This window comes from Vigna umbellata, chromosome 5 (genome assembly GCF_029865625.1).
Source record: "Vigna umbellata cultivar VRB3 chromosome 5, Vumbellata_1.0, whole genome shotgun sequence".
NCBI classification, from domain to species: Eukaryota; Viridiplantae; Streptophyta; class Magnoliopsida; order Fabales; family Fabaceae; genus Vigna; species Vigna umbellata.
The window spans coordinates 46,501,951-46,515,999 of record NC_142169.1 but is presented as its reverse complement, the minus strand read 5'-3'; the positions used below and the strand labels follow the sequence as shown (position 1 = coordinate 46,515,999).

Genomic DNA, 14,049 nt, shown 5'->3' with positions numbered 1-14,049 from the left:
AACCCTATGAAACCCTAAAGCTTATATATTATTCGTAAATTACAGAAAATTAGGTCCAAGCCCATAAAAGTGCCGCTCAGCGGTAAGTGCGTGAGACGTTTCTTCCCCTCAGCGGCCATTTTGCCCCTCAGCGGATCTCCCGTAAGCTCCTGAGTGCCGCTCAGCGGTAAACTGCCGCTGAGCGGTGACTTCGGCTTCTCCTTTTGCACTTTTTGATGTCTTTTCTGATTCCATCTCTCACCTTCTTCACTTCTTTCACCAAATTCACTTAAAACCTGCACAAAAACACTGAAATCAAGCATAAACCTGTCCAGCTCTCTTATTTCTGAAAATATGAAGAAAAGCATGATTTCAAGCTAGTTTCTAAGTGTAAAGGTTGCTTTTAGTGTCAATTTTAATCATGAAAATAACAGTTTTTCAACTGTTATCACAACCCCAAACTTAGAACTTTGCTTGTCCTCAAGCAAACAAGATGTAACTCACTCTTCAACCTATTCATATGATGGTTCACTCATTCAAACATCCTCTTTTTAGATAAGTAAAAACTTCAATCAAACTTATGACCAAGAGTTCAATCAAGATGTGCACATGCTTTAGTGTTTCACAAAGTCAGTTAATACCCAACAAATGCTCTTTTTCATGAATGACCAATCAATTAAGCATGGATGTTCATGTGCTAATGGAATATTTCCTCACTAGGTAAAGTATTTCACTCAACACACAAGTGTATAAAAGGTGATCACTCATTCACTCTACTATCACAATGTCACATGTATCAACTTTGCCTTTCATTTTACCACAATCAAAAACATTCACAAGCATGCATCATCACAAGGACTTTTCAATGGCTTATAATGTGGCTGGGCTAACAAGAAAATTGGTTTTTCTGGATCGCAAAATCCTTGAATTAAGAGAATCATAACACACAATTATTCTTATTTTTCCCAACTTGCCTTTGCATTTGCATTGAGCTTTACTTCTTTTTGTTTTCTTTTTTTTTTTTGCCTATACTTCCTTTTTGGCTCTTAGCTCAATGCTTTTCCTTTTTCATGTTTTCCCAACAACCCCAAACTTGAACATTTAACAATACCACACAAGATCTTCTACTTAACTCAAGGTAAAGATTTTCAATCAAGGGTTTCGGTGTATGTTTAATGCTAAGGGTTCAAAGGATAGAACAATAAGTGTTCTCTTTTAGTGGGCTAACTTTATGAATTTGGCCAATAAAAAAGGGTTCCAACAAACGGCCTTGATCATATGATGCAAAACAAGCAATTGATTCAATCATAGAAAACCTGGGCAAAGTCATTCATGCTTTCAAAGTAATAGCATTTAACAATAACAACTCTGGAGCTCAAAACCTCACATATAAGCTCATTCACATTTGACATACACATCCTGCTTAATTTCACAATCACAATCATAATATCATGCATTTGTTCACAAAGTTTGTGAATCACCTGTATAAGCATTTTAATGTGCACATCATCTCAACATCAATCAATCAATAAGCATCATTCAGCATTACTTATCACACAATCACAGTTAATAGCAAACCATCATAACAAACCAGGTGTTCAATAGAGTACATCAAACCCTAATCTAAAAACAAAAGCAAATAAGTTCAGAAAACTTAAACCACAAAAGCATAATCATATGATAGCATTTATCAGTAAATGCTATCTCAGCTCCTTCTTTAGTCTGAGCTGTCCCCTGTATCTTCCTCTTCCTCCTCATCTTCATCATCTTCAAATGCATCATCATCATCAGCTTCATCTTCTTCCATCTCTCTAACTGAAGCTTCAGCTGCTCCAGCTCCTCCTCCATGCACTGGTTCCTCTGGCCAAGCTACCACATTATGGAATTCATCCATAGTCCACCTGTGGGCTGGAGGTGTATCATACATCCCCACAATCATCTTAGCAGTGGCCACCTGCCCTCTGTGAATGGCCTGCAACTGAGCACCTATAAGAGACATATACATGTCCCTCATCTGGAATGGTTCTGCTTCATGTGTCTCAGCAGATGTCTGGCTCTGTGCTGGCCCTCTCTCTCTACGAGCACGGCGTGGTGGAACTGGCTGAGCTGCTTCCTCACCTCCACAGTACTGCCTGTAATAAGCCTCATCAATAGCTTTTCTTGGCCTCTCAAATGGTGGAGCAGAAGTGTCCACCCCAGCTATCTTGCAAAGGTGCGTGATCAAAGAGGGATGTCCTAGTGGTGCTTTGTTGTTTGAGGTATTGGCGCACATACTAATCTCATCAGCTATCACCTGCCCAATATTAACATTCAAGTTTCTGATAGCATAGTAAATGAATAGTGCCCTGCTGAGAGTAATATCTGACACATGTGAACATGGCTGAATGTTGGCATGAGAAAACGCCATCCAATACTTTGCAAGAGGAGTCAAATCCGTCCTCCTAATGTTAACCACTGAGCCAGATTGATTCCTTTGGAAGTGTCCTCCAGGTATACACAGTACTCTCTCCACATCCTCATAATCAGCACCTTCCTCCATGCAAAGAGCAAACTGGCACTGCTCACCAGCCCATACAGTGTCCAGGAAGTTATTAATAGAATCAGGATCATACCTGATAGCATGGCCTCTGACATAGCCCAAATAATTCTCAGCTGGATAATCACCAATCTTCTCAACATTGGTGTAAAATTCCTTTACCACAGCTATGTTGGCAGGTGCAGGATAAGTGGCTAGCTTTCCCCAGTCATTCCCTAACACTTGCTCTCCAAATTGAGGAGCAAAGTTAGGTATCATTCCAACCTTTCTCTCCATCAGAAGTCTCCTGTCCTGAACCACCCTAAAGTGCTTCTCATGTTTTCTAAAGTGGGGTTGCTCTGGTTCCTTTTCCTTTCTCTTGGTTGCCATGGTTTTCAATCTTTTTCCTGAAGAGGATGCCATTCCTACATTCAAACACAATTACAAAACCACAGAACATGATGTTAATCATTAGTAAAACACAGAACACAACTCCTTTCGAAGCTAAACCACCGCTGAGGGCCAGAATTTCCCCTCAGCGCCACCAGTGCCACATTCCAACACGGAAAAATTCAGAAAAACCAAATCTGGCAGAGTGTCGCTCAGCGGCAGTTTACCCCTCAGCGGTAACTCTGTAGATTTTTGAAAATCTTGTTTTAAAGCTGTCCTAACTCCACCCAAATGCAATTTTCAGTTTTCCAGTTCATAATCATGTAGTTTAATCGGTTCAAACATCAAATATATCATCAAATCATGCATAGAAATCAAAACCCCTAAATATTCATGCTTTGACAATCACATTCAAAATCAAAAACCCTATGATGAGAGGGTCGCACCTCCCAACAAAAGTTGTGCATAAAAGAATGCAGTACAGACTAGGAAGTGACTCCTAGGTCGTCTCTCAAGGACCAAATTGGGTTCAGTCTCAGATCAACACGTAGTGGGGGGGGTTTTGAAAATGTTTTTGTGCATGCAATTAAACTAAAAAAATGAAAAATGAACACAACCGAATATAAATAAAAGCATTTAAATGGAAACTACAACAGATCAATATGCAAACACAATTCAAGTTGTTCAAGTGCAACACTCAAACTAAAACATTAAATGCACAATGTTGTAACCTAAACATAAAATAAATAATTCATCACAGAAACGGAAAAAAAAAAAACGCTTCAAGTTGTAAAATAAAATTTGTTGTGAACCATTTTTTTTTAAGACCGTGGCACCACTTGTCCTATTCTAGCACGTGATGACCACTTCACCTCTCAATATCCAGGAAACGCATCCTAATCTTCAATCAACAATGAAAACCCCAAAAGCTGGCTCCCGTGTGCACCCTGCTTTCTCTGCTTGAAAAACATGATTAAAAACAATTAAAAAGATAATAAACCCTGCTGGAATCCATCCATTCCCATTCTCTTTTGCCCAGGCCGAGACATCACTTCTTCCAACCATGTGCTCTCTGCTCCACTTCCGTGCACACAACAAATACAGCACACACGTTATGTGAAAACCGAGAGCTGCTTCCAATAAATCAACGTGCAGCACCTTGAATCACCATGCACCACACACATGACGTACGTTCATTCTCTCCTACTCAATCAACATTTCATTCCCTCTGCACCCAAGAATCACCAACCCGTGACACCACTCTCTCCCCTTTCTACAAAGTCTGAATTCCTAAATTGAAAATGGGTAGCTCCTTCTCCGTGAACGTGTCACCCCTGCTTCCAGCTCCAAACGTCCACGCTGCACACCATCAACTCCCGTGACAGCTGCTCCAAAGAGAATCCCTAACACACCTACTCCATCCTAATCCATAAGCTTTCCATTTTTCACACGTCCCATCTCCTACACTTTTTCTCCAACATTAATCACGACACCTACTCTTCTTTATCTCCAAAGCTACATTAATTTAAGCCAAAAACAAACTCCCTTCACAGCTTCCAGTGAGAGTGTGCTTCTCCTTTCTCCACGTTTCAGCACCTCCTACCTTGCTTGCATTCCTAGCCTTCAACCGAATGCTTCTTCCTTTTCCATTTAATGAAAATTGTTCAAGAAAAAGAAACAAATGAAGATGGCGGCTGCTGCCTCCTCTTCTAAATTAAATCTCTGTAACAGTATCAAGAACAGTGCATAAAACTGGAAGATGAGAATGCAATGAGAAATTAGCACCGGAACAAAAACATTCTCCTCCTTGAAAAAATCCAACTCAATGTAACAGTGGTTTCATGAAACGTATACACACCAATACTCAAAAGTGTAAAAAAACCGAGAGAGTGTAAAAGTGTGCCCTGCAGGTGGCGGCTAGGTCATCTCCAAGAGCCGTGGGTCACCTTTTATAAGGGTGGGGTCCACACAAAAGAAAAACCCTAGGTCTAAATCACTAACTTCTAATTTTTTGGGTCTACTCTAATTTACCAAAAATTGACCCAAAATATAAGAGTTGATACAGAAATTTTAAACTACTGAATTACAATTTAATCAATTCAAAAATGTCTGTCTGGAGAGTCTTGAATTTATTTGGCATTCTTCCTGATGTCCCAAAATGTATTTCTGAAATTTTCCTGCATTTCAAAATTGCACTTAATCAGCTCAGAAAATCCAAATTAGCACAATTACAAATTTCCGACCAAATTAAGCGGAATTCGGAAAATTGGGAAATAACAAACAATTAAACACAATTCCCTGGTTTATTTAAGTGCAATAAACTAAATCTAATTCAAGAAATAACGACTCATCAAAATAGACCACACTTAGTCTTTTGCACTCCTGGGCAAAACTAAAACGAAAACCAAGGAACTACTCAAACATCAGGGAGCTGACACAGACTCGAAAGACAGACAACAAAGACTCCAAAACAGAAACACAGTTGCACAATTCTCACAAAATTCTGGACGGTAAAAGGTATAGGCAGAATCCAACACAGAGTCAATGAAAAGCAGATACTCAAAGAATCATCCAAACAGTTCAGTACAAGGAAAGCAGTCAATCAGTTCAAGAGATGAATCAACAGCAACAGAGCCTCACAGATGCACACAATCAGTGTTTCTCTCAAGTGTTTAAGGTAAATCAATGTCACTCAATGCACTCAAGAAAGCAAACACAAATAGACTTGGCAAGCCTCTAATATCAACACTCAACACATATGCATGTTCAAATCAAAAGGTCTTTTCATGGTTGTAATGGGGCCAAGGACAAGGGAGGATATATCTGGATAAGAAGCTACAAACCATAAGGAACAGAGGAGCAATGGGGAACAAGTGTAAACACATTCAAACACACCCACAACCTCTAATTCCATCCTCTTCTTGACTCCATTATTCACAATTATTCACAATTTTTTTTTTCACTATTTTTCTGCTCTCTTTTTTTTTCATCCTGTCTCTTTCTTTTCTCTATTCAGCACACAATTTCAAGAGACAAGATACACCACATATTTACAAAACAAAACAAGAAGAGGAACTAACTAGCCAACTCATCAGAATCCCCAAGGAGACCACACTTGTTCCCAAAACACTTCCAAAGCTCCAAAATTCCCTAAGGTTAAGGTAATCATGGTTTTTCACTTAGGGCTAGTGTATGAGCATTCAAAACAAAGAAATGGGGGAAAGTATAGGCTCAAAAAGGGTTTTCAAAGGATTAGAACAAGGTAAGCTTATTTGGCTAGAGAGGCTCAAAAACAAAACTGCCTTTATCACTTCCAAACATGCATATCAATCAAGAAATCAACAAGAGTCAAGCCAAGGCATATGTGCAAGCAATCAAGAGACATATCACACACAAGAAAGAACATAAAGTGGCTCAAATCTCACACAGGTTTGTGTCACAATCAATTCAACTCTCAAACATCATGATCATCTTCCAAGCAAAGAAAAGCAAGGAATCCAACATCTCAGAGTATCAATGAAGTGAAGGAAAACTGACAACCTAACCACTAATCCAGAATTTACGAAAAGCATGCAAAACTGTACACAAGACACAACAAACTACATAAAAACCGAAACATGAACAAAGAAACAACCTCCCCTAATAGACCACACTTAAACGACACAATGTCCTCAGTGTGTCACAATCAGTAGATCAAACAATCAGAACAATCATCAGATATCGACAAAGTGCAATAAAAGTGAGGAGGGGAAGGAGAAAAGAAACTCCCTGAGTCAGATGGGAGGATAGGTGGGGTGGACCAAAGACGTCTCCTCCACCACTACATCCACTAAAGAAGGGTTGCTGAGGAAAGGCTTCAGTCTATGCCCGTTCACCTTGAAGCTTTTAGCTGTAGATGGACCTTGGATCTCTACTGCACCATAAGGATAAACATTAGTCACAACAAAAGGTCCAGTCCATTTTGATCTCAACTTACCACCCATGAGGCCCGAGTCTAGAGTTATACAACAAAACCTGTTGGCCAACCTCGAAGTCCTTTCTAACAATAGAACTATCATGGAACTTCTTTGTCCTTTCCTTGTAGAACTTCGAGTTCTCATATGCCTCCAATCGGATCTCATCCAATTCATTCAGTTGCAACTTTCTTTCCTCTCCAGCTTGGTCCATGGAGAAGTTGCAAATCTTCACAGCCCAATATGCCCGATGCTCAATCTCGACCGGTAGGTGACATGCTTTTCCGAAGACAACCCGGTAGGGAGACATCCCTATCGGTGCTTTGTAAGCTGTCCTGTGAGCCCAAAGAGCATCGTCCAACCTATTGCTCCAATCTTTCCTGTTGGGCTGGACAATCTTCTCCAAAATCCTCTTAATCTCCCTGTTGGAGATCTCAGCCTGCCCATTTGTTTGGGGGTGGTAAGGTGTAGAAACTCTGTGCATCACCCCATATTTCTTGAGCAAAGCTTGCATGGATCTGTTGCAAAAATGGGTTCCCTGATCACTAACAATTGCTCTAGGCACTCCAAACCTGCAAAAGAGGTGAGATCTAACAAAATCTACAACAACCCGAGCATCATTAGTCCTGGTGGCTCTAGCTTCCACCCATTTTGAAACATAATCCACAGCAAGGAGAATATAAGAGAAACCAAAAGAAACAAGAAAAGGACCCATGAAATCTATACCCCATACATCAAACACCTCACAGAACAACATAGGTTGTTGAGGCATCTCTTGTCTATGTGAAATTGATCCTCCTGCTCTCTGACAAGGTTCACAAGTGCTGCAGATCTTCTCCGCATCTTTGAAGATGGAAGGCCAATAAAAACCACAGTCCAACACCCTGCGAGCTGTTCTCTGTATCCCCAGATGACCACCAGGTGAGGAGGCATGACAAAACTGCAGGACTGAGTCAATCTCATGGTCCGGAATGCATCTCCTAGTAACCTGGTCACTGCACAACTTCCACAAGATATGGGTCATCCCAAACATAATACTTAGCATCACTCTTAATTTTAGCAATCTGAGCACGTGATGCTAAGGGAGGAAAAACAGAAGCAACCAAATAATTTACAATGTGTGCAAACCAAGGAGTGGGGTGAGAGTAAGAAATCATCAACAAACTCTCGTCAGGAAAGGTATCCTGTATGGGCAACACATCAGCTTCATCATCAGCTTTTTCAATCCGGCTTAGGTGGTCTGCAACCAAATTTCGTGCTCCACTCCGGTCTTCAATTTGCAAGTCAAACTCTTGGAGCAGTAGCATCCACCTGATCAATCTAGGCTTTGACTCCGCCTTTTTCAACAGAAACTTTAGAGCTGCATGGTCAGTATACACAATAACAGGTGATCCAAGCAAATATGACCTAAACTTATCAAGGGCAAAAACAATTGCCAACAACTCTTTTTCAGTGGTGGTATAATTTGCCTGGGCAACATCCAAAGTGCGTGAAGCATAGTAGATCACTCTCGGCAGCTTGTCAATTTTCTGTGTCAAGACAGCTCCTAATGCATAATTAGACGCATCGCACATGAGCTCAAATGGGGCTGTCCAATCTGGTGCCTGAATGATAGGGGCGGTGGTCAAAGCTTCCTTCAGGCAATCAAACGCCTGCTTGCATCTGTCATCAAAAGAGAAGTCAATATCTTTCTGCAGCAGTCTGGACAAAGGAAGCGCCTTCTTGCTGAAATCTTTGATGAAGCGCCTGTAGAAACCTGCATGTCCAAGAAAAGATCGCACCTCTCGCACGCAAGAGGGGTAAGGCAACTGCGAAATCACAGATATCTTAGCAGGGTCTACCTCTATTCCCTTTTCAGAAATGATATGCCCTAGAACCAAACCTTGTCCAACCATGAAGTGACATTTCTCAAAATTGAGAACAAGGTTTGTTTCTATGCATCTTTTCAAAATTTTTTCCAGACTGTCTAAACATGCATCAAAGGAGGATCCGTACACAGTAAAATCATCCATAAACACCTCTATGCAATTCTCAAGAAAGTCGCTAAAAATGCTAAGCATGCACCGCTGGAAGGTACCAGGGGCATTGCATAGACCAAAGGGCATCCTCCTATAGGCAAAAGTGCCAAAGGGGCAGGTGAATGTGGTTTTTTCTTGATCCTCAGGCGCAATATTTATTTGAAAGTAACCAGAAAAACCATCAAGAAAACAATAATGAGATTTACCTGCCAGGCGCTCCAGCATCTGATCAATGAATGGTAGGGGGAAATGATCTTTCCTGGTTGCTTGGTTGAGCCTCCTATAGTCAATGCAGACTCTCCAACTGTTCTGCACTCTAGTTGGGATAAGCTCATCCCTCTCATTCTTCACCACAGTGAGGCCAGTTTTCTTGGGCACAACATGGATGGGGCTAACCCACTGACTATCTGAAATAGGGTAGATGATCCCAGCTTGCAAAAGCTTGGTCACCTCCTTCTTGATGACGTCCATGATCACGGGGTTTTGCCTTCTTTGTGGCTGTCTCACTGGCCTTGCCCCATCTTCCAAAAGAATTCTATGCATGCATGTGGATGGGCTAATACCAGGTATGTCAGCCAAACTCCAACCAATGGCCTTCTTGTGCTTCCTCAACACACCAAGCAACTTCTCCTCTTGAACAGAATCAAGGGAGGTGGAAATGATCACCGGTTTCTTCTCATCATCCTCCAAGTACACGTACTTGAGGTTATCTGGGAGCTGTTTCAACTCAAGAGTAGGTGCCTGCAAGTCAGATTCATTTGTACTTCCTACAAAGTGGTTAGTGCATTCTGACTCCAAAGAATTCACAGGTAAAGGCGAAACACCTATCTCATCAAGCTCCAAATCCATATCCATGACAATTACATTATCAACATCATGCATATCAGAAACATCATCAACATCATGGATATCCAAATTCTCTTCAAAATCAACATCATTCTCAAATTCAGATTTAATGCATGTATGTAGAGAAGATAGAAAAGAATGCTCTTTCTTATGCAAAGAATCAAAATCATCAACAACATATTTATCAATAATGTCATCCAATGCATCGATCCTAAACAGAGAATGGTCCTCAGCTGGAAATTTCATTGCATCAAGGATATTAAAATGAACAACAATATCAGCAAATTCCATAGACAAAGTTCCAGCATACACATCAATCTTAGTTCGGGCAGTTTTCAAGAATGGCCTGCCTAAGATAATGGGAGCGGATCCATGAGAGAATCCCTCCTCCATTTCCAAAACATAAAAGTCAGCAGGAAAAATCAATTCACCAACCCTAACCAAGACATCCTCTATGAAACCTGCTGGGTGGGTAACACTCCTATTGGCCAACTGAATGACCACACCCGTGGTTTGCAAAGGACCAAGAGACAAAGATGCATATATAGACAAAGGCATGACATTAACGGAAGCACCCAAATCAAGCATGGCATTTTCAAATTTATTGTTTCCAATCACACAAGGAATGCAAAATATACCTGGGTCCTTGCACTTTTCAGGGATGTGCGGGACCGACTTACCAATGAGCGCAGATACATTCCTTCCCATGCTTATCCTCTCATTTCCCTTCATCTTCCTCTTGTGTGTGCACAGCTCCTTCAAGAATTTGGCATACTTCGGTATCTGCTTGATGGCATCAAGTAGAGGTATGTTCACCTCTACCTTCCTGAAGGTCTCCAGAATTTCCTTATCCACATCTTCCATCTTTTTGCTAGGAAGTGCTCGTGAAGGGAATGGTAGAGGGATAGGTCGGTCAACCAATGGAGAAGGTGCGGCAGCGGTGGTGGTGGAAGAGGGAGAAGATCCACCTGAAGAAGAACCACCGGCTGGAGAAGAAGATTCACCCACCTCAAATGCCTTGCTCGGACCGTCATGGTCGTTGTTTCTAGGACAAGTAGCAGGCATGGGTGTAGGTGTAGAAGCGAGCTCTGAAGGTACAAAAATCTGCTTCCCTGATCTAAGGGTTATGGCACTCACATTCCTTGGGTTCTGCACAGTCTGGGATGGTAACTTATCCGAATTATGAGACTGCGCCTGGTTTATCTGAGTAGCCATCTGACCCATCTGGTTAGTGAGACTCTGTATGGAAGCTCTAGTCTCCTGCTGAAATTGCATGTTATCTTTCTGAAACTGCAGGTTTTGCATAGTCATCTGTCTCACTAACTCTTCCAATGAAGGTTCAGACGAAGTGGAAGGTTGGGCAGGTGGTTGGGCAGGTGCCTCTTGTTGCTGCTGTTGTTGTTGCCTCTGGTGTTGTTGCATAGGTGGAGGCACATATCTGTTAGGTGCTCCAGCATTTTGGAAAGGTGGTGTCTGCTGTTGATGCTGTGGCGCATTGTTCCATCTCAGATTGGGGTGATTCCTCCACCCTGGGTTGTACCTGTTGCTGGATAAGTCATGATTTTGCTGTTGTTGCTGCCTGTTGTTGTAGATGTTTGTAGCATAAGCCTGAGGCGCATCAGAGGCAGCAGAGTGTTGCAAAGAAGGACAAGCATCTGTATAGTGGTCACTGGAAGGACAAATAGCACATAGTCGTGCAACAGATGCAGATGGAGCTGCAGATTTCTGGTTGGTAGTCAAATGTGTCACCAACTTCGTAAGAGAGTCAATCTTTCCTTCCAACTTGCTTTCAACAGCTGATAAAGACTGGGCAACAACATCATGTACGCCCCTCACCACAATGGCATCATTCCTGGTGCTAAACTGCTGGGAGTTGGAGGCCATCTTCTCAATCAATTGCCTGGCCTCAGCAGGTGTGGTGTCTCCAAGAGCTCCACCACTGGCAGCATCAATCATACCACGGTCCATGTTGTTCAAACCCTCATAGAAATACTGGACAAGGAGATGCTCAGGTATCTGATGGTGGGGACAACTAGCACAAAGTGTCTTGAATCTCTCCCAATACTCATATAAGTTCTCTCCACCAAGCTGCCTAATCCCAGTTATGTCTTTTCTGATAGCTGTGGTCCGGGCTGCTGGAAAAAATTTATCTAAGAACAGCCTCTTCAGATCATCCCAGCTAGTGACAGATCTAGGCGCCAAACCATACAACCAATCCTTAGCAACATTTTCCAATGAATGAGGGAATGCCTTTAAGAAGATGTGCTCTTCAGGAACATCATGTGGTTTCATACTAGAACAGACAATGTGGAATTCCTTCAAATGCTTGTGAGGACTCTCACCTGCAAGACCATGAAACTTGGGCAACAAATGGATCAGTCCAGTCTTGAGAACACATGAAACGTCCTCATCAGGATATTGGATGCACAAGCTTTCGATATCGAAATCAGGTGCAGCCATCTCCCTAAAAGTCCTCTCGCGAGGTGGAGGTTGTGCCATATTGTTCTCAGTGTGAAAAACAACAGAATCAGAATCAGAGTCACGTGCAGATGCAACAGATGCAGTAGATGCAGTATGCACAAAATACTCAGCAGTGGGATGCACAGTATCCAATGGAACAGACTCAAAAACAGACTCTAAAGATAAATTCCTAGAATGCCTAGCTAACCTATGAAAAGTTCTATCAATCTCAGGATCAAAGGGTGGTATAGGCCCAGGATTTCCCCTAGTCATGCACTAAGTCAGAACACCCTAAAATCATGAAACGATATCACAAAAATTTTGAACACACAAAACAACCTAAACAAACAAATCACACACACTCAAACATATAAGACAAAACACAACACACAAACAACACATTATCAACACAAAAGACACTAACACAACAAAAGACACTAACACAACAAAAGGACCTAAGACTGAACCATTGGTCCCCGGCAACGGCGCCATTTTGATGTGAGGGTCGCACCTCCCAACAAAAGTTGTGCATAAAAGAATGCAGTACAGACTAGGAAGTGACTCCTAGGTCGTCTCTCAAGGACCAAATTGGGTTCAGTCTCAGATCAACACGTAGTGGGGGGGGTTTTGAAAATGTTTTTGTGCATGCAATTAAACTAAAAAAATGAAAAATGAACACAACCGAATATAAATAAAAGCATTTAAATGGAAACTACAACAGATCAATATGCAAACACAATTCAAGTTGTTCAAGTGCAACACTCAAACTAAAACATTAAATGCACAATGTTGTAACCTAAACATAAAATAAATAATTCATCACAGAAACGGAAAAAAAATAAACGCTTCAAGTTGTAAAATAAAATTTGTTGTGAACCATTTTTTTTTAAGACCGTGGCACCACTTGTCCTATTCTAGCACGTGATGACCACTTCACCTCTCAATATCCAGGAAACGCATCCTAATCTTCAATCAACAATGAAAACCCCAAAAGCTGGCTCCCGTGTGCACCCTGCTTTCTCTGCTTGAAAAACATGATTAAAAACAATTAAAAAGATAATAAACCCTGCTGGAATCCATCCATTCCCATTCTCTTTTGCCCAGGCCGAGACATCACTTCTTCCAACCATGTGCTCTCTGCTCCACTTCCGTGCACACAACAAATACAGCACACACGTTATGTGAAAACCGAGAGCTGCTTCCAATAAATCAACGTGCAGCACCTTGAATCACCATGCACCACACACATGACGTACGTTCATTCTCTCCTACTCAATCAACATTTCATTCCCTCTGCACCCAAGAATCACCAACCCGTGACACCACTCTCTCCCCTTTCTACAAAGTCTGAATTCCTAAATTGAAAATGGGTAGCTCCTTCTCCGTGAACGTGTCACCCCCTGCTTCCAGCTCCAAACGTCCACGCTGCACACCATCAACTCCCGTGACAGCTGCTCCAAAGAGAATCCCTAACACACCTACTCCATCCTAATCCATAAGCTTTCCATTTTTCACACGTCCCATCTCCTACACTTTTTCTCCAACATTAATCACGACACCTACTCTTCTTTATCTCCAAAGCTACATTAATTTAAGCCAAAAACAAACTCCCTTCACAGCTTCCAGTGAGAGTGTGCTTCTCCTTTCTCCACGTTTCAGCACCTCCTACCTTGCTTGCATTCCTAGCCTTCAACCGAATGCTTCTTCCTTTTCCATTTAATGAAAATTGTTCAAGAAAAAGAAACAAATGAAGATGGCGGCTGCTGCCTCCTCTTCTAAATTAAATCTCTGTAACAGTATCAAGAACAGTGCATAAAACTGGAAGATGAGAATGCAATGAGAAATTAGCACCGGAACAAAAACATTCTCCTCCTTGAAAAAATCCAAC

General features: G+C 41.7%; 1 protein-coding gene across 1 annotated transcript; it reads right to left on the bottom strand.

The window, feature by feature from the left end:
- Positions 1–6,657: 6,657 nt before the first annotated feature.
- On the bottom strand, positions 6,658–12,434 carry LOC148198487 (uncharacterized). The gene is given in 3 exon segments (XM_088115822.1): positions 6,658–6,873; positions 6,875–7,409; positions 8,410–12,434. Coding segments are annotated over 3 exon segments (4,776 nt in total).
- Positions 12,435–14,049: the final 1,615 nt, after the last annotated feature.